Below are 20,273 nucleotides of genomic sequence, written 5' to 3'. Positions count from 1 at the left end.
TAGGTTTTGGATCGTTGATCGGAGTAAGGGATCGACCTATTCGGAGGGAATTGTGTCGATCCTTGATGGCACAATTTGACGTCAGTCAATGTATGGCTAAGTATGGTGATTATTCATTCCCTCTGGGGGTATCGACTGCTGCAGCCGTATTGGGGGTACAAAACAAAGGCAAAAGTGTTATAGAAGTCTGTAGGAGTAAGAACTGGAAAGCGATATATTATCAGCGTATTGTTATTTTTTTTATATATATAACTAGCTATATTTAATTTATGGTAAATTACATCAGATACCACCAAACTTTAAGCGATATATATCATTTATATCATTAAACTTTCAATTTTGCTAATTATAGCACTAAACTTTGATTTTCGTTTCGATTATACCACTGAATTATTAAATCGTTAACTGCACAATGATGTGACTGATGGTTGTCGATGTGGCTAATGGCTATCGACGTAGACATCTCATCAAAACGACATCGTTTTGGCATGTCTGTTAATGATATAACGGGCTAATGGTATAATTAAAACAAAAATTAAAGTTTAATGTTATAATTGATAAAATTAAAAGTTCAGTGGTATAAGCGATACATTACCTAAAGTTTGATTGTATTTGGTGTACTTTACCCTTTAATGTATTAATAGATTAATTCCAGTATTTATTACAGAGATTTAGTATAATAACAATCTTATTAATTTATTTATTTTTATTCATGATTTAAATCAATGATCTTACTTAAGTAATTGAATGGATCACCTCATTAAATCAATTAATAATTAATATCATAATATCATAATATATATTTAATCATTCAACGAGATGCTTATAAGACTTCATTTTATAATTATATTTGAGATACTATACTTTCTAGTTTTGGCTTAATTTTGGTTAACAGATCACATATTTAAGGGTAAAATACACAAACGGTCTCCTTACTATAAGATAATGCTTTGTTGAGTCCATCGACTATTAAATGTTACAAAATGGTCCCTCAATTATAGAGTGTTGATTTGTTGAGTCTCTCTACTATTAAAAGTTACAAAATGATCATCTGACAATTCAAATATTTCAAACCCGTCCTTTACCGTTAAGAAATTAATGTTCGCCTAATTTAGATGTTAACTTGTTAACTAGGCTATGATAAAATTTGATTGCAAAAATATTAAATGACTATACACTTCAAACGATTTTGGGATCAAATTTTATCATATCTTATTCAGCAAGTTAACACCTAGCTCATATGACCATTAAATTTTTAAAGAAAATGATGAGTTTGGAATATATAAATAGTCATGTGACCATTTTATAACTTTTAATAGTCGAGTGACTCTGTAACACCCATCTCCTGTATACCTTTCGTATACGAGATACAGATGTCATATAACTATTATCATTGTTCCTCATTCGAAAACCAGAAAAAATTTGTTTTGTTTTATAAAACATTTAATTCGCTTATAATAAAACATACATTAACTTAGACTAACAAAGAAAGATGTTCAAACTCTTCACCATTTTACAACAGTTTAATCCAAATACTAATCAGAGCGTTTTTACTAAACCCTATTACATGCTAATTAAAATATATTAAAAGTAGACATGTATGTCATACGGTTACTGATGAGGCGACTTTGGCTTGGATGTCCAAGGATCTCCTTACTCAGCTTGTATTCAACCTACGCGTGAAATAAACACATGTTAAGTATTACTTAGTGAGGCAAAAACTAATCACAAAATCAATAATCATTATTCTTTATCGATCAAATACCAATTCATTATTTCCCATTCATTTTCATTTCTTTGTATTGCTCCCGTAGTGCCCATACGGTCATTCATAAACATATTATGAATCTCATGAAATGCACACTTAGTGTCGAAACGGTTATTCATCCATATAGGATTAATTCTGTGAAATGCACACTTAGTGCCGAAACGGTTATTCATCCACGTAGGATGAATTTTGTGAAATGCACACTTACTGCCGAAATGGTTATTCATCCACGTAGGATGAATTCTGTGAAATGCACACTTAGTTTCGAAAAATTTTATTCATCCACATAAGATAAATTCCGTGAAATACACACTTAGTGCCGAAACAGCTATTCATCCACATATGATGAATTTCGTGAAATGCACACTTAGTGTCGAAACGGTTATTCATCCACATAGGATGAATTTCGCGAAATGCACACTTAGTGCCGAAACGATTATTCATCCACATAGGATGAATTCCGTGGAATGCACACTTAGTGCCTATTTGGTAATCACCACATACATATTAAACAATCATACATATATGATCAGTGCAACATATAGTGACATAATTAAATGCACTCACCTGGCTTTTCCCGCTATGAATCCAAAACGTAAGGCTGATTACTCCGGTACTTTGCCTTTGCCCTTAGTTTTGCTTGTCTCGGGAGGTTGGTTTTGATCTACTCAAGCATCCATTAAAACCTGTACCATAACCAATGTTAGTGTATTTTCTAACCATTATACTTACACAATACTCAAAAGGACATATCATTAACTTTCTATAACAATATCAACCTACGTTTAACATTTCTGGCTTCATAGTATCGATACCCTTACCTTGGTATCGATACTACTATACTATGGTACTGATACCCCCTTCCGGTATCGATACCAATTTTAGATTCGATGTTACCTGGTATTGATACCCTTACCATGGTATCGATACTACCATACTATGGTATCGATACCTTCCTATGGTATCGATACCATTTTTGCATTTTGTTTCAAAATGGTATTGATACCTTCCCTTTGGTATCAATATTCCCCATTCGGTATTGATACTGGTTGAATTAATATCGATACTACTTAATTAATTCATCTCATTTTAGCCTATAATATTGGTACTCTTCTATCAGTATCGATACCCATACCCATAATTTCTAGTTTTCAACCCGATTTTCACCCAAATGGGGCTAAATTTCGATATATAAACACCATACAATGCTATTAAACTCTTCTTTAACTATCCATACTAACATTCTTTCATTTAGCCTCTTAAAACATCTAACATCTTCCAAGAACAATTAATTCTAAGAATCACACCACTTTTCCTAATGTGTTATTAATCCAATCCAGTGCTTCTAATCTCTTATTTACCTCTTTGGCAAGTCAAATCTACCAGTAAACATCCATAAACACTCCTATTTTAACATATCACTCAAAATCCCATTTTCTTCAATCTCTAATATCTCATCCATAACTTAGTTTTAATCCCATTAAATCCGTCATTAAGCTTCTAGCATACTCAAAGCTTCAATAACCAACCAAAAACGAAAGAATAAACTAGTCATTTGAAATCTTACCTTTGAGCTATGGGAGAGCTTATCCACAGCAAGAAGAAGAAGAAGAAGATATATAGTTTTTATCTTATTTTCCCCCTTTTTCTATCTTAAATACCATATTAACTAATAATTTTAAATTCATTTTCTTGTAAAGGACCAAAATGCCCTCTTAATAATCCATTGTCACAATTTAATCTAAACCATTAATCCTAATCATTCTCATCTTTATCATTTAATCGAATAAATCCTCCTAATTTTTAAATTCTTTCAATAAGGTCTTTAATTCAATATTTGGGGCACTAAAGACTCAACAAAACAACGTCTTATGATTGGGGAACCATTTTGTATTTTTTTAATAGTCGAAAGATTACATGAATCGAGCGACCTCAATGGTAAAGGAATTGTTATTCCTTAAGGTCCCAATTTTGAGCACCATGAATGCCAGGGATATGAGCGTTCAATGTCAATTGATTGAGAGTTATCTTTGAACAGATACTACCTTGTACTTAACTCAGATTAATAAAAAAAAATAATATTCGAACGACTTAACAAAGCAACATCCTATAGTCGACGAACCATTTATGTACTTCATCCTATATATTTAAATAAAATTTATTTAGGAACTAGGAATGGGTTTATCCAGGAAGTCTTAATTCAAGGAAGGTTTATTAAAAATTAACTGAACTTTACTCTTTCTTTTATTTCATTTATTGTATTTTTAATTTTTTTAATTTAATCACTAAACTTTATGCATTGAATTTTTTATATCACTTAATCGTTTTCTCATTAATAGAATTCTTACTTGACTTATTTTAATAATAAAATATGTTACATATGATTTATAATTTAAAAATTAAAAAGAAAATTCTTAATTCCTATTTTTAAATTCTAATCCTAAATTTTCACACCCTAAATCTCAAAATCATCATCTCGTGAGGTATTGGACCGATAGAATTTGCAAGCAATCAAAATCCCTCTATACATTGAGTAGTTAGAATATTGTCATTCTGAAGGTGATATTTGGTAAGGGTTGTACCGAAAGGATTGCTCGCCTCTAAACGCTGCAAGGCTTTTGCATCATCTTTTAGATGATCGGACGACACTTTTGATTTTCGCTTATTTTTCTTTTAAATATATGAAGTTTGAGGTGTTTTCTAGTTAAACAAACACCAAATTTACATTCAAAATGGTGAGATGCATTTGGTAGGACCTCCGGTGATGGTGACTGGAGGTAGCAGAATGACAAACGATATGATGATTGAAATTTGAATTTGTTCAAATTGAGGAGAGAAATGAGAGAGAAGATGGAAGGATAAGGAAGAAGAAAAAAATTTAATTATTTTTAACCTAACTTTTAATGTTTAAAAAGATTTATTTAATCTACATCATACTATCGTGAGAAAATTAATGGTAGAGTGATAAAAAAAACTCAGTACATAAAACTTAGTGATTAATTAAAAAATATAAAACATAATAAATATAATAAAAGAAATAATAAAATTCAATTACTAAATTTATAATTTGCCTATTTAAACGTTACTTGAATATATAAGTTTCCATTTGAGTTTAGACTTGCGATTTGTTTAATAATCGTTTCAAATTTAAATAACGATTGTAACATACTATCACAGTTAAATTACTATCTCGTGTTAGTGAATCAAGTTTATCTGTATTAGTAATAGTAAAATATTACTTTTATAATTATAATTTAAGATAAATTATAAATTTTATCTATTTTCACTCTTATTTTGTTATTACAGTTTATTTATTTTATCATTCAACTTTAACAATAGATCGTTTTTTATTGTACAACCGGCAAATCCTAAATAGTATGATGACATTACAGCATATTTTAAAAGTTAATCTTGCTTGGGCTTTAGTTTCAGTTAAGCCCACTTAATAGAGAGGCAAACCCACCACTATCGACAGAAACCCTAATAAGAGGATAAGGGCTTAAGGTTTTCCTTTGCGCCGCTCTCTTCCATTAGTCTCTCCGGTTAGCCTCACAGCCAAAGGTTCTCTCTTTCGTTTCCTCTGATTCTTTTTCCCCCGATTTTCTTTTCTATTTGATATTATCATTTAACCATATGGTTTCTGTTTTCACACAAAATCACAGGGTAAGCCATGGTTAAGCATAACAATGTTATACCGAATGGCCATTTCAAGAAGCATTGGCAGAACTATGTGAAAACATGGTTCAATCAGCCTGCAAGAAAGACCAGAAGAAGAATCGGTGAGCTAATCTACTCTGGGTTTTTATCTTTATCCCTTTTTGTTACCTCATTTTAATGCTTTTGATTTGAAAATGGGGTTTTGCACATTTGTAGCAAGGCAAAAGAAGGCTGTAAGGATCTTCCCAAGGCCTACTTCTGGACCTCTACGTCCCACTGTCCATGGCCAGACTTTGAAGTACAACATGAAGTTGAGAGCTGGCAAGGGTTTCACTCTTGAAGAGCTTAAAGTATGCTATTTTCTCTTGTTTTAGGGTTTTTCTATTTAATCTTATATGGATTTAGGGTTTTCTATTCAGTCTAGTTTAGATATCATTAACATCCTTGTTGGCTACCTAGAACAATGAATCTTATTGGTGGTCTTTATTAGCTTGTAAATGGGTGTGTGTAGCGGTTTTGTTTAATTAAGAATTTCTCGTTTTGATATTGTTTCTGTATGGATTTATTGAATGTGCTGTTTGTAAACCCTCTTCGCCGATCAGGCTGCTGGTATTTCGAAGAAGCTTGCACCTACCATTGGTATTGCAGTCGATCACCGTCGTAAGAGCCGATCCCTTGAAGGTCTTCAAGCCAATGTTCAGAGGCTCAAAACTTACAAGGCCAAGCTCGTTGTCTTCCCAAGACGTGCTCGCAAGTTTAAGGTAAAATTGTTGGTTCTTTCTGCAATGTGGGATCAATCCTTGAACTTGTCTGGTGTTCTTAAATGTTGTTTGTTCCGAGTAGGCTGGTGATTCTACTGCCGAGGAGCTTGCAACTGCAACTCAAGTCCATGGATCGTACATGCCTATTTCTCGTGAGAAGCCTTCTGTTGAGCTGGTGAAGGTCACCGAGGAGATGAAGTCATTCAAGGCCTACAACAAGCTTCGTGTGGAACGAATGAATGAGCGCCATATTGGTGCCAGATTGAAGAAGGCAGCTGAGGCTGAGAAAGAAGACAAGAAGTGATTGTTTTTCACGGGTTATTTTCAGCTATTTGACTTGGCAAAAGCATTACTTTTTTTCTTCGTTTTTCATATTGTCAGATGAGTTTTAGAACTGCTTTAGCGGACTTTGGTACTACACTTGTAAGCCAGATTTTGAGGATCTAATTAATGACCTGAAATGTTTTCACTCCTAAGCACGCATGCATTCCGTGATTGGTATATTTGATGGATATCCGTCACTTTATAATTGGTCATGCAAGTATTATTTTCGTGTTCGATTGATATTGAACCACAATATTCCTATAAAAGAAAAATATTGAACCACAATATTAGATTCATCTTCCTCCTGCAGCATTTTGCAGCTCTGAAGTCTAATATGCATGTGAACATTTTCTAAAAGGTATACATTTAGACTTAGCCATACATTGTAGCTGGTATTGACATTGGAATATTGTGTTAAAATTATGAAGATCCCTGGGTTACTCTTAACGTTGCATGTTATCTTGAGCCAACTCTGACAACACCAGTCAGCATACCGCTGCTGCCACCACCACCACCACCGCAGCCACCCTGTGTACCCTTATCTTCATACCCAACACCTTATAATCCAAACCCGTGTGATGCCGCCACCACCACCCTATGTATCCTTTTCTCAAGTCTAGTGCACATTAGTACAGGCAGAAACACAACAGATGCTTGTTGTCCCGATGCTTGAGGCATAAATCTACCTCCAGGTTTAGTCTCCGGCCAAGATATTACTAATAGAAGTCTGGTGTCCAAATTTGACATATGCTCCCCAATCTTTCTTTTTAAGGACATAAAGAAAATGAATATATATCAGCATAGTTGTTAATTGGCTGATGCTTAAGATAGTAAAAAAAAAAACGTAGTGATGATTCTGTTAAAATAAATAGGATAAGTTATGTATTTAGTATCTAAATTATTAGTTTTGATCTGTTTTAATACCTAAATTTTTAATTATTTAAAATTATATTCAATGTTTAGTTTTTATTTTATTTCAGTACCCCTTCGTTAAAAATTGTGTTTACATAAACTATCAATTTTGATATGTTTTAGTATTTAAACTTTTAATTTTTTTTCAAAGTTTAACGTTAAATTTTAAACGGAGTACTAAAATGAAACAAGAACTAAAGTTAAATAAAATAAAAACTAAACTTTAGGTATGATTTTAAAAAAAATAAAAGTTTAGGTATTAAATAGGATTAAAACTGATAGTTTAGGCACTAAACATGTAATTTATCCAAATAAATATTCGTCGACTAAAATGGAAACATAGTGATAGATCGATGACCAATTGTATGGTTTACCCTTAAAAATCCGAATACGTTTGGTAATACGAGTATCTTGTCTGAGCTAAAACCAACCAATACAGTGGCACCTGTGTACTGATAGACCCTTACCTTATCGCATAATCGTTCTCTCTCTCCCAAATCTTCATATTCCTCCCCCTATAAAACCAATCGTTATCACACAAAAAGCCCTCAAAAATCTGAATTTGTTCCCATTTTCGCTAAGCTAATCCGTACCAGTTTTGCAATGCCACCACCGGCGGCTTCCCACTTCGTTTGTTCATCTCCATCTCTCTTCCCGCTCTCTTCCTTCCCTTCTTCTTCTTCCAGTAAACCCCAAATAGGCTATTGCCCCACACCCACACTCACCAGACTCTCTAGTGTCGCTTCCCTCTCCAAACCCAAATCTCATCTCCGCAAACTCACGCCGCTCTCCGCCGTTTCCATCGAGAAAGAAACCATAATCTCCGAGCGTCCCCACACTTTTCTCCGCGAAACAGACGGTCAAGATGACGGTTCCGTCAGGTCTCGCTTCCAGCGCATGATTATGGAGGTGCAGGATAGCGTGTGCGCCGCCCTTGAGGCTGTCGACGGAGCTGGGAAGTTCAAGGAAGACGCTTGGACGAGGCCTGGAGGCGGTGGGGGAATTAGTAGAGTGTTGCAAGACGGAGCGGTATTCGAAAAGGCTGGTGTTAATATCTCCGTTGTTTATGGAGTTATGCCCCCTGAAGCTTATCGGGCTGCCAAGGCTTCTGCCGCCGATGAGAAGCCCGGTCCAATTCCCTTTTTCGCCGCAGGTGTCAGCTCGGTAATTCACAACTTTCAATTTTTCCACTTGAATTTTGTTAAATTCCATTGAAATAGGAGAACGCTTAAATTGCGTTTTGGGTTGCATTGTGTTTATCATTTCGTTTTGGGTTGCATTGCATTTTTCAAAGCTATGTATGTAATTGTACATAAGTAATGCTATTAGAGTGGCAGTTGTGAATTTTTTTAAATACGCACAAATTATTGTAAAACATAATAATTTTAATTGTGGCAATGAATTTTTTAATTTTACCTTCATGAAACAATAATGGGAATAATGGCCCATCATTGGTGTGATTGGCCGTGATGAACTGCTATTTGTGCGAAGCTGCCTCATACCGCTTTTTTCGACAATAGCGATTATGGATGTTGCTGCCACCTCCATATAGCAGCCGCAATTGCGATAATGGACCGCTATTTAAATCCTTGGATAATAGAATTTATCATTTTGGCTTTTTCTTTTCTTTTCTTATGCTGTTGTTGCAGGTTTTACATCCCAAGAACCCGTTTGCTCCAACATTGCACTTTAACTATAGATATTTCGAAACTGATGCTCCTAAAGGTACTTAATTTATCCTTTATTGTTGTTGTTAAGTTGAACCCTGCGTGCTAAAATGGTAGTTTAAAAGGATCTGATGCATTTCTTTTCAGTGGCAATTCAATAGCAATGAATACTATGCTTTCATATTTGTTCTTCATAAACAAGAAAAAAGATAGTTTCTTGATGGAAGTTTTCAATTTGCCTTACTTTCCTTAGTTGGTTTCTCTGTACTTTGTCATTACCTATTGCATTGGTGTTTTTTTGTGCATTTGACTTACTTTTTGTTAACTTATTCTTGTCCAACATCCATGCCCTACACTTACTGGGACATGGGTCCAAAGAAATATATTGAAATCTTTGAAAAAAAATTGAACATACTTGCGTCACATGCCTATTTGAGTCACTTGCATTGCAGTTCCATTAACATTGTTTTAGTTTGTGACTCGTCTTGAGAATGTGCAGATGCTCCTGGAGCACCTAGACAATGGTGGTTTGGTGGTGGAACTGATTTGACTCCAGCTTACATCTTTGAGGAGGATGTCAAGCATTTTCACTCGGTAAGTTGAATTATTCTGCCCCTAGTAAAGCTTGAAACATCTGCATTTAGTATGATTAAAAGACCATTGAGCTTAAGCAGTTAGAACTAATTGGTAGTTTCCATTTGAAAAAGTAAAATATCGATGTTATCAGAAGAAATTTGCAGAAATTCAAGTATTTGAATATATCCTTTTTACTTCAACACCCTACTAAATATTATTTACTGATTTAATGGAGAACTGCAAAACCTGTGTACCTATAGCACTATGCTTCTGTAGAGATCATTAATTGTAGTTTGTAGAATATTGTTTGAATAATGAAGTATTTTTCTGAATCTTCTTTATTTAACATTGCCTTTCTTTTTCAGATACAAAAACAGGCTTGTGACAAATTTGATCCATCCTTTTATCCCCGTTTCAAAAAATGGTGTGATGATTATTTTTACATTACGGTATGATCTTGCCAGATTTTTTCAGTGACACACTTGATTCATATATAGTTCCCGAGTTCTATAATTGTGTATCGTATTTGATTAATAAAAACGGGCACTATTGCCATTCAATGAGTTGATCTGTGATTGTCATTTTTCTTTTTTGCTCAAAGTCGGGAATGCAAGTAAAGTCCGAAGAGAGTTGGAAGAAAACGATGTGTATAGTATTTGAATTAACAAAAATGGGGGTGTTATAGTTAATGCACAACCCCTTTCCCCCATTTTTTGAAATAGAATTCGAGGAACAGTCATATATTTTAAGATGAATACAGTGTAATTTGAGTTGGAGGCTTGGTGGTTTTCAATAACATCAATATAGCGTATTTGGTGATCAAAAATGTGTTCTAAAAGCTTTCTTTATATATTAACTATTCTCAAAATTTTACCATTTTTCCCATTTAAATTATGAATTAAATGACTAAACTTCATTGTTAACTTTTAATGCTATATGCAGCATCGGGGTGAAAGACGAGGGCTCGGGGGAATATTTTTTGATGATCTGAATGACTATGATCAAGAGATGCTTCTTTCATTTACCACTGGTAAACATTAATCTTCAAGTGTTCCCCATCTATAACTAGCAATTCCAATGGACTTCAGCTTCTTTAATACACCGATTTACTATTGGTTTGCAGAATGTGCGAATTCTGTGGTTCCTGCATACATACCAATCATAGAGAAAAGGAAGGATATCCCATTTAATGAGAGCCAAAAGGCATGGCAACAGTTGCGAAGAGGCCGCTATGTAGAATTCAACTTGGTATGGAATTGACCTATAAGTAAACTAAGATAGATTGGAAATCTTAAATTTCACTAAGAAAAGACCTTCAAATTATACTTCATTTGTCAATGACAGGTCTATGATCGAGGCACAACATTTGGACTGAAGACCGGAGGCCGAATAGAAAGTATTCTTGTTTCTCTCCCTTTATCTGCACGATGGGAGTATGATCACGTAAGTTTTCCCTTAAAAAAACTCGATCTTTGCCAATATTCCACTGTAATATGTTACCAAGAAGCTGTAATTGATCATGAAAGGCCAATTTCCTGTTTTGACATGCAGAAACCAGAAGAGGGGAGTGAAGAATGGAAATTGTTAAATGCTTGCATCAATCCTGAGGAATGGATCTGATACTTCTGATTGAATTATGCAATTGTTTTTCTGCAGGAGAAGTTGTAAGTTAATTCTATGGTTTTGTTGTATCAAAGTCAAGATTTTTTCATGTGAATTCTTTTAAAGTGTTGTAAGGAAAAAAAGCTCCCCCCTGCAACTGCGACTCCCTGCTGCATTTTTCATTCCCTACACTGTAATTATCATTGTGTAGATAATGAAACAAAATTACTTGGCAAAAATCTTTCACATTGTGTTTATAAAACTGACCAACATGGACAATGGAGATATAGCACAGTTAATATCAACAAAAGGTTGGTTGACTAGTCATTTGTGAAGTCAACTACATTCCACTTTGTCAAAAGAAACCATGTTCCAAGATAATATGCCATATTTCTGATTTCTTTTACCTATAGGAAGGCATATCCACAAAAACCTCTGATGAATTTCACCTTGAGAACTTAAAAATGATGGCATAACTCTTATTGTTGTGTTGGATTTCGACTTGGCCAATCGAGGAACTTGTACCCTGAACCTGTACCCTACAAGTGAAGGTGGTAGATATGACTGAGTCGACGAAGATGGGTTATCTGGGGGATATATATAATCCTTTCCGTATCCAAGTTCCTTATAAGCTTGGTTGGTGCATTCCTTAAATGAAGTGGCACTCCCTCGTTCTGTCCTACGGATTCCCGAACAACCTTTTGTGCAGCTCCAATGGCTCGATACACGGCAATAGATCTGGGAGCCAAAGCTAAGTAAGCAGCACATTGTGCAAGAATCACATTACATTCGGGCATGCCCAAGAAATGACAAGCTTAGTAACAGGAAACAGCCTGGTTTAAGGCTAATGGATCAGTCAATCCGACATCCTCACTAGCGAACCTTATTAGTATGCGTGCAATGTAAAGGGGCTCCTCTCCTTCCAGCATTCTTGCCAAACAGTAAATTGTATCTGCATCACTTCCTCGCATTGACTTGTGGAGCGCACTGATCAAATTGCAATGTTCGCCCCCTGCTTTGTCATACGCAAGATGCTTGCATCAGAGTGCCTCTTTAACATCATCTACTGTAACAACTGCTGCAAATGAACCGATCATATTTTCCTCACTCGCTGCAGAATCAAAATCCCTATCCAGCTCTGATCCTACCCCCTTTTGCTTCAGTTGATTATCAGCCACTCGAGCAGCCGCAGTGGTGGCGAATATTTCTAAAGCATTCAACGCCATACAAGCATCACCATCACAATTCATAGACAAATTCGAGAGCACCATCCTTAACATCGACCCTCATCCCTACGCTCTGCGACAATCCCTTCTCTCCATCGTTAACAGCTCTCTTCAAAAGAGTGTCAACATGATGAGGTTTTAAAGGATTCAATGTAAGAACCCTACACCTAGACAACAATGGCGTAATCAAATGGAACGACGGGTTCTCTGTGGTAGCCCCCATAAACACAATGCTTCCATTTTCACTCACAGGCAAGAAAGAATACTGTTGTGATTTATTAAACCTATGAACTTCATCAACAAAGAGTACAGTTCTCTTATTATTCTTAACCCTCATTCTCCTGGCTTACTCAACAGCATCTCTAACATCCTTAACACCACTAGTAACAGCAGATAACGACACAAATCGATAGAAAGACCGTTCTTGAGCCGAATTAACAATGGAATTAGCAATGGAAGTCTTACCAGAACCTGGAGGACCCCCAAAAGATAATAGAAGGGATTCGATTACGATCACTGGCAGAACGTAGAAGAGAGTTGTTACCCAGAATTTGATCTTGACCCACTACTTCGAAAATAGTACGAAGACGCATCCGTTCCGATAAAAGGTCATGGGTTTGATCAGTTTTGCCTGGTTGAAAAATGGGTTTGGGATGTTGTAACTTTCGACGTTTGTTGTGGAGCGGGGATGGGGTGGCGGAATCGTCATTTGGGTCGTTTTGGGGTACGGTGCAGATGCTTGGGGCGGGGGCGGGGGCGGTGGCTGAGGGTTCAGGGGAAGAATGGGAAGGAGAAAGCTTGGTGTGAAGATGGAAGAAGCGTCGAGTTTGGGCTGGAATGGAGGAGAGGGGTTAGAGTTCGAGTTCGGGTTCGGGTTCGGGTTCGAGGATTTTTGGGAAAGAATCCATTCGGTGGCTTTGACGGTGAATTTGCCGCTGGTTGCTGCAAGAGCTTGTGCTGCTAATTCACTTGAGAATCCCATACTTAAGAGCTGCTCCATTTCCATCTTCATAGGAATCTGGCACAAAAACGAAGCTCTCTTTCTTCTTGGATAAATACACAATATAATGGGCACTTAAGTGGGAGGCCCCAAGCTCTTTTCAATGCCTAACTTTAGACTCTTCAAATTCCCTTAGTGGCCCAACAAAAGAGGATTCTTTAGATTTATTTATATGTGCATGTTTATGCAGATTGAGAAGGTGGGCCTAAAGAGTGATGGCACACCGGCTTTCAAGTCCTCTCTACCGCCGCCTCTCATCTTCATTTACCACCACCGGCAAAGTTCCTCTTCTTTACAAAAGCCCAGAAATCAACGAAGACACGGCAGCTAAAGCCGTCACAGTCCAAGTCCTTTCATGGGGCAGGGGAGCATCAGGCCAACTAGGCGGTGGCATTGAAGAAATCAGAATTTACCCATCTCCGGTACTCAATCTCCTCTTTCCCGATGCTTCTCTTTCTCTCTCCCCAACCCCAGGCAAAATCTTCGATCAAAGTGGCCAAAAGGAGCAAACTTTGCACTCGGTTGGGGTATCATGCGGGTTGTTCCATTCGGGTTTGGTTGTGGATGGCAAGTTGTGGATGTGGGGCAAAGGTGATGGGGGTCGTCTTGGTTTTGGCCATGAGAATCCTGCTTTTTTGCCTACTTTGAATCCTCACTTGGATTCTGTTTCCTCTGTTGCCCTTGGTGGTATTCACTCTGTGGCACTAACTTCAAAGGGGGAGGTCTTTACTTGGTCAGTTCTCGGTCTTCCTACATTTCGCTTGCTCAATACTTGCCTTGCTCTCTTCATTGATCTTGATCTAGTTCAAGTTATAATCCTGGATGAAAACAACTTTGCTTTGTGTTATTCTCTCCTTTGAATGCTTAGCTACCAACATTTTTCATAGCTAACTAAAACATACATTTGACTGGATATCAGAAACTAGAGATTTAGAGATAAAATTCATCTTTTCTGGACTGAAGCTTTTTATCAAATAAATGGTTCTTTTATAAACATTTATTCTACAGCCTAGAGCTTTATGTGTTTTTTGTGCACTTAAAAAAAGACGAGTGGAAGAGTTAGATAAGGAAGGAGATGCTAAGTTGATCATAATTAGCGATTTTCTGGTTGAGTCGATTTCTACCATTCAACTGACAAGTGTGTTAGAGAAGTAGAGGAAGACAGTTTGAGCTAATCAACTGAATATCATTACATGTTGTTTACATTGTAAGACTATTTCTAAAAGCCTTTTCAAGGGATGGAAGTGGTGAAATTTTTGCTTAATTAGTAGTCCAGTAATTGAAAAGCCTGCGGTTTCATTGAATTGTTTTTGGTCAAAACCATTAATACAAACTATTCCTCTTTGTTAAAATGAAGTTTGCAGGGGTTATGGGGGTTTTGGTGCACTCGGACACCGCGTTTATCATAGAGAACTCATACCAAGATTGGTAGAAAGCAATTGGAGTGGAACTATACGTCATATTGCAACTAGTGGGACGCATACTGCTGCCGTTACCGAAACAGGTTTCCATTGTTGTCTTGTCATCATAAAGTAGATCCTGGCTTTCTACACCTGTGATCTTGCTATATGAACACGAAACTCATGTCATCGATTAACTTGCTCAATTACCTTTTTGTTTCTTTGTAGGCAATATTATTATGTATGCTCATTTCCCACATTGTAGGTGTTCAACTTCATATATTTTTTGTTGCTTTCCCCCATCTGAATCCAGCTGTTATTCGTTGAATTAGGCGACTTATACACCTGGGGCCGAGACGAAGGGGACGGAAGATTAGGCCTTGGTCCCGGTCGTGGCCCTAATGAGGGAGGTGGGCTTAGTATTCCAACCAAAGTGAAAGAATTGCCTACTCCTATCGCCACAGTTTCCTGTGGCGGTTTCTTCACAATGGCATTGACAGAGGATGGACAACTTTGGAACTGGGGTGGTAATGTCTCCACCTGTCTGTCTATATATTTTACATTTCCTTATGTTATATTCCTATGGAAATTTCATTATCTTCATATCGATTTCTTGTGACTTGTTTTCATTAGTTATTACTTTGGTGTGTTTTTTTTTATAGAAGATAGGCCTCATTAAAAACCCCCTTCATATTCTACATGTTATATCAGTAACATGAAGGACATAGGAAGGAGGAAGAGAGTGCCTCTGAATTTTATTAATCTGAATCATAACGTACAACCAATTCCTAATCATAGACTGCTTGTAACATAAGACTAAAAAACATAACACATACTGCAGCAGTAAAACCAGGAACCTAAAAAACTGACTAAGCACAACAACTTAACCACACCACATTACCACTAGATTAACCTATACCAGCTTTTGCTAACTCATCCGCTTCCCAATTAGCAGCTCTCAAAATATGTCTTGAAATGATGCCCTTTCCTTCCACATAAGTCGCTACACCTCTAACCAAGGACTGAAATAAAGGGGTACAAAGATCTGGATTTTTAATCTACTTCAGAACCGTTGTCAAGTCCGATTCCAAGATAATCCTCTGTCTTGGAGAAGAACCTACTTCAATGAGAGTCAAACCTCTTTTGATCGCCATTAGCTCAGCAAAAATTGGAGGACCACCTCTAATTTTTTCTGAGAATGAGCCAAGTAACAGGCCCCTGTCATCCCTAATCAAACCACCTATTCCACCTTTGTCCCATCCCTTGGCCATTGCCCCATCAACATTAAGTTTAAGGAAACCTTCTAGAGGAGGTACCCACTTAGTAGGAGGAGAACACCTTTTTTTCTGTATTCCTATCAAATCTGCTAGTTTTAGATCCCCAACTAGAGAATCGAAAGGAACTTTAACATCCTTAAATCTCACCCCAAACCAAGAAGCAGTTCTGAATCTAGTAAGAAAGAACAGCATTGCAGAATCCACCTTCCTTTTCTGGAAAATAATCTTGTTTCTGCATTTCCAAACCGACCACAACACCGCCCTTGGAATGAATTTCCAAATAGTATATCTCGGAATTAAATCATCCTACAAAATTAAAAAGTCAATCAGCTTCTTAGGAACCACAAAAGAAACGTTCCAGTCCCTCAAAAATCTAGACCACAGAAACCAAACCACCTCACAATGCAAAAACAAATGTGAAATTGACTCACACTTCCCACACATCGGACATAAAAGATCATCAATCCCAGTCACTCCCCTCTTCAACGGTTCCTCCTTAACTGCTACTCTTTGATGTACAACTTGCCAAACAAAAGCTTCTACACGTGGAGGTGTAACCCCTGCCCAAACATGCCTATCCCAAATACCCTCTTCTCCATCATTGCCCTCCTGATCATAAAATTTTGTGATGCACGATTTAGCTGAAAAACAACCCTCCCCATTTCCTATCCATAACCAACAATCTTCCTCCAATAATGAAAGAGTTGTGCTGTTCAACAATGAAATAAGCTGCAATCATTGCTTAACCTCCCAATCCACCAAATTCCTTCTCATTTGTATATCCCAAACCCAACCGGAATTACTGTTCATCCTGAATTCTGCCACCTTACCCCTTTTGTTATTCGATAATGCAAAAAGTCTCGGAAACCTCTCCTTCAGAGGAACCATACCCAGCCAAATATCATTCCAAAACTCCACTGATTCTCCATTTCCAGCTCTTAAACACATGTTTTTCCTAAGGCAATCCCCAAATTCATCGGTAGAAAAGAAATTATTTACAACACCTTTCCATATCCAAGACTCCATTTTATCTATTAAACGACGAACTAGCTTCCTAGAACAGTTCCATTGATATTTACAAATTTTTCTTCATGTCTACTCAGCAAACTCCAACTATGAGCTTGGAAGAGGTGATAAAGTTGGTGGTTGGAAACCCAAACCAATTCCTAGCCTTGAAAGTACTCGTATTATTCAGATAGCAAATGGCGGGTATCATTCTCTTGCATTAACAGGTAAAACCGGTGTCTCGAGTCCCTTTTTCCTTTTCAATTCTTTAGTCTCTCCTTTTATTGTTATACTAGAAATATTGATTCTGGTTGCTGTTTAATGGTAGATGATGGTAAAGTACATTCATGGGGCCATGGCGGACACGGTCAGTTGGGTCATTCTTCTATAGAAAATCAGAAAGTTCCAGCAATAGTTGAAGCTCTGGCCGAAAAGCGTGCTATCTATATTGCCTGTGGAGGTTCATCTTCTGCGGCTATAACTGGTATGTTGTGTATGTGCCTTTGATACATATCTGTTTATTAGATAGCTCAGGCTTTGTTGTTTCAGTCATGTGACAATTTAGCCATGAGAAGTTTGGACCCTCTACGTCTTTTGTATTTACGCAGTCATAGAGATCCTCGGAAATAATGTATGTTTTTTAGGTAATCTCATCCAGTATATGTACACATACGGCCACATGAAGACAGTAGCCTGATTCAAAACTAGGTTCAGTACACGTCTCTCACAACCAACCACTGAACCTCATAGTCGGATACAGTTCTTTCCACTTCTATGATTCTTGCAGCAATGGTAATCACGGTCATGTTTATGCACTTTTACCGACTTTTTCTTGTTTTAAACAGATGAAGGAAAGTTATACATGTGGGGGAATGCAAGAGATTCACAACTGGGAGTCCCTGGGCTACCAGAGGTTCAAGCAAGTCCTGTCGAAGTCAATTTTCTAATGGAGGACGATGGATTGGGGCCCCTCAATGTGCTATCCGTTGCAGTCGGGGCATGTCATGCAATGTGTTTAGTCTTGAGATCACCTTGTTAATGATGACGTGATTCTGGTAAAGGAATCTCGTGTAGGTGTCTGCAATTTTGTTTTTAAGGACAAGAGTTCCAAGGTCGATTTTCCATGGTGATTTGGATCTCCATTGTTACATTGTTTAAAGCCTTGTTATAGATTTGCTGCCTACTGGCCATTATAAAATGCTGTTGCAAGGTTTGAGTTCTACATTCAGAATGAACTGGTTAGAGTGAAAATGGTATCCAGTACTTGAGGACAATGAGGCCTAGCCATCATCTCTGTTGACAATAATATCGACTTGTCTACAACATCTCAATGAATGCAGATGTATTTTAGTTTGTTTTTTAGTTCAATCTCCCTGTGCCTAACAACATGAAGTAATGCTGAATTTATTTCATGCTTCATTTGATTCCATGGTGTAGTTAATGAAATCAAATTCTTGGAATAAGTCGATATATTAAAAAAATAAATTTCGTAAAATGAATTACATTTTCTAAAATTCCTTTTACGATGTTTAGGATGGTGTTGTTTATTTCATTGGCTGGTACATCTTTTAGAAATTCTTTATTACAAACCTCAAATAGTATAAATAATATTACTTAATGCATCATTGCCCCTTAAATTATACAGTTTGTATCAAGTTATTTTAAAGTCCTTTTCGAGACATTTTGCTTTTTAACTTTAAATCGTTATCTGTCATTTTTAAATCGTTAACAATGTTAAGAAAAATTTACGAACCAATCAGAATACGTCATATAACCTCTTAATTTTTGTTTTTTTATTCAAATAAATAAAAATCAATTAATAAATTAAATAATATAATATACCGAAATTATCCCTTTTCTCTCCCCAAACCTTACCTTCACGTAACACCACCCCTTTTCCCTAATCTCACCTCCTCTATTTCCCTTTCTCCATTGCGTACCCAATCTCTCTTTAGCTTTCCCTAATCTCACCTTTCAATTTCATTAATGTCGTATACCTCATTCATTTCTCTATATTTTTTTTAATTTCAAGTTTTTTGAAGTATTTATCAATGGTTGCTGCAAAAAAAATAGCGACGAATCTAAGAAGATTTTATGTTTTGAGCTGCATTTTTATGGAGATTCGCCCCAATATGATCTCATATTTTAATGCTAATATTGTTTTTCGATTTTAGAATTTGTTTAAATTTTAATTGATTTTATGTTCTGAACTGCATTTTTATGGAGATTCATCCCAATATGATCTCATATTTTAATGTTGGTGTTGTTTTTGGAATTTGTTGAAATTTTGATTGATTTTATATTCTGAGCTGCATTTGTATGGAGATTGATCCCGATATGATATCAGATTTTGCAGGTAGAGTTTTGATGTTGTGTTCCAAATCCCACCCTTCTCCTCTCCATTTTCCCGCACTTTCTCGTCTCCCAAATACCTCAAAAGACCCTTCATTTCATCCACTAAAGTATCAAAATCTCCAATCACCATATCTATTGTTAAGCACGTGGTGCTTTTCAAGGTAAAAGATGACATTGGCCAGACGAAGGTCAACTCGATGCTCAATGGACTCAACAGCTAGGCATCTCTCGATTTCGTCTTCCATTTCACCGGCGGTCCTGTCTTCCGTATGAGATCTTCGATCTCCGATTTCACATACATGCTCCATTGTAGGTACAAGTCCAAAGAAGGATTGAGCGCGTATTAGGCACATCCCGAGCATGTCCGTGTTGTCGAGGGACAATTTCGGTATATTATTTATTTTATTTAATTAATTAATTTTTATTTATTTAGATAAAGAAATAAAAATTAAGAGGTGACGTGCGTGTTTTGATGAGTATGTGATTTTTTTAACAGTATTAACGATATGAGACAAATTGGGTAATTATTTAAAGTTAAAGGGTAAAACGTCTTGAAAAATATTTTAGGAGGCAACTCGGTAGAAATGATATAATTTAGGAGGTAATGATGCATTTAAGCCTATTATTTATTAACAAAATAATAATAATAATATTTTTTAAAATATTAGAATAATTTATTTTATGTCAATATTATTAAAAATGATAATGTACACAAATGATCTCTAACTATAGAATATTATTTT

General features: G+C 36.3%; 3 protein-coding genes and 1 pseudogene across 3 annotated transcripts; 3 read left to right on the top strand and 1 right to left on the bottom strand.

Annotated features, from left to right (window-relative positions):
• Positions 1 to 5,310: 5,310 nt before the first annotated feature.
• LOC120129646 (60S ribosomal protein L13-1) lies at positions 5,311 to 6,662 on the top strand. Its single transcript, XM_039147102.1, has 5 exons — positions 5,311 to 5,329; positions 5,431 to 5,547; positions 5,642 to 5,775; positions 6,028 to 6,186; positions 6,269 to 6,662. The coding sequence occupies exons 2-5, from the start codon at positions 5,439 to 5,441 to the stop codon at positions 6,488 to 6,490; spliced, it is 624 nt and encodes a 207-aa protein (XP_039003033.1). The 5' UTR covers positions 5,311 to 5,329; positions 5,431 to 5,438; the 3' UTR covers positions 6,491 to 6,662.
• A 1,305-nt stretch (positions 6,663 to 7,967) lies between these two features.
• Positions 7,968 to 11,308, top strand: LOC120129551 (oxygen-dependent coproporphyrinogen-III oxidase, chloroplastic-like). The gene is made up of 8 exons (XM_039147017.1): positions 7,968 to 8,586; positions 9,072 to 9,147; positions 9,589 to 9,683; positions 10,031 to 10,114; positions 10,608 to 10,695; positions 10,789 to 10,913; positions 11,010 to 11,108; positions 11,217 to 11,308. Exons 1-8 carry the CDS (start codon positions 8,026 to 8,028, stop codon positions 11,283 to 11,285), a joined length of 1,197 nt encoding a protein of 398 aa, XP_039002948.1. The 5' UTR covers positions 7,968 to 8,025; the 3' UTR covers positions 11,286 to 11,308.
• Positions 11,309 to 11,531: 223 nt separating this feature from the next.
• Positions 11,532 to 13,502, bottom strand: LOC120129550 (annotated as a pseudogene).
• Positions 13,503 to 13,693: 191 nt separating this feature from the next.
• LOC120129626 (RCC1 domain-containing protein RUG3, mitochondrial-like) lies at positions 13,694 to 18,428 on the top strand. Its single transcript, XM_039147090.1, has 6 exons — positions 13,694 to 14,226; positions 14,858 to 14,997; positions 15,226 to 15,420; positions 17,274 to 17,402; positions 17,504 to 17,659; positions 18,021 to 18,428. Exons 1-6 carry the CDS (start codon positions 13,709 to 13,711, stop codon positions 18,212 to 18,214), a joined length of 1,332 nt encoding a protein of 443 aa, XP_039003021.1. The 5' UTR covers positions 13,694 to 13,708; the 3' UTR covers positions 18,215 to 18,428.
• The last annotated feature ends 1,845 nt before the right edge of the window (positions 18,429 to 20,273 follow it).

Source organism: Hibiscus syriacus, unplaced genomic scaffold (genome assembly GCF_006381635.1).
Source record: "Hibiscus syriacus cultivar Baekdansim isolate YM2019G1 unplaced genomic scaffold, ASM638163v2 tig00110503_pilon, whole genome shotgun sequence".
NCBI classification, from domain to species: Eukaryota; Viridiplantae; Streptophyta; class Magnoliopsida; order Malvales; family Malvaceae; genus Hibiscus; species Hibiscus syriacus.
The sequence above is the reverse complement of the archived record's forward strand: the minus strand, read 5'-3'. Positions and strand labels throughout refer to the sequence as shown.

Coding starts and splice junctions, on each gene's coding strand:
- LOC120129646 (XM_039147102.1), top strand. CDS start 5,439: ATGGTTAAGCATAACAATGTTATACCGAATGGCCATTTCAAGAAGCAT. Junction 5,776..6,027: donor TCACTCTTGAAGAGCTTAAA/GTATGCTATTTT, acceptor TTCGCCGATCAG/GCTGCTGGTATTTCGAAGAA. Junction 6,187..6,268: donor GACGTGCTCGCAAGTTTAAG/GTAAAATTGTTG, acceptor TGTTCCGAGTAG/GCTGGTGATTCTACTGCCGA.
- LOC120129551 (XM_039147017.1), top strand. CDS start 8,026: ATGCCACCACCGGCGGCTTCCCACTTCGTTTGTTCATCTCCATCTCTC. Junction 10,115..10,607: donor ATGATTATTTTTACATTACG/GTATGATCTTGC, acceptor TGCTATATGCAG/CATCGGGGTGAAAGACGAGG. Junction 11,109..11,216: donor CACGATGGGAGTATGATCAC/GTAAGTTTTCCC, acceptor TTTGACATGCAG/AAACCAGAAGAGGGGAGTGA.
- LOC120129626 (XM_039147090.1), top strand. CDS start 13,709: ATGGCACACCGGCTTTCAAGTCCTCTCTACCGCCGCCTCTCATCTTCA. Junction 14,227..14,857: donor AAGGGGGAGGTCTTTACTTG/GTCAGTTCTCGG, acceptor TGAAGTTTGCAG/GGGTTATGGGGGTTTTGGTG. Junction 17,660..18,020: donor ATCTTCTGCGGCTATAACTG/GTATGTTGTGTA, acceptor TGTTTTAAACAG/ATGAAGGAAAGTTATACATG.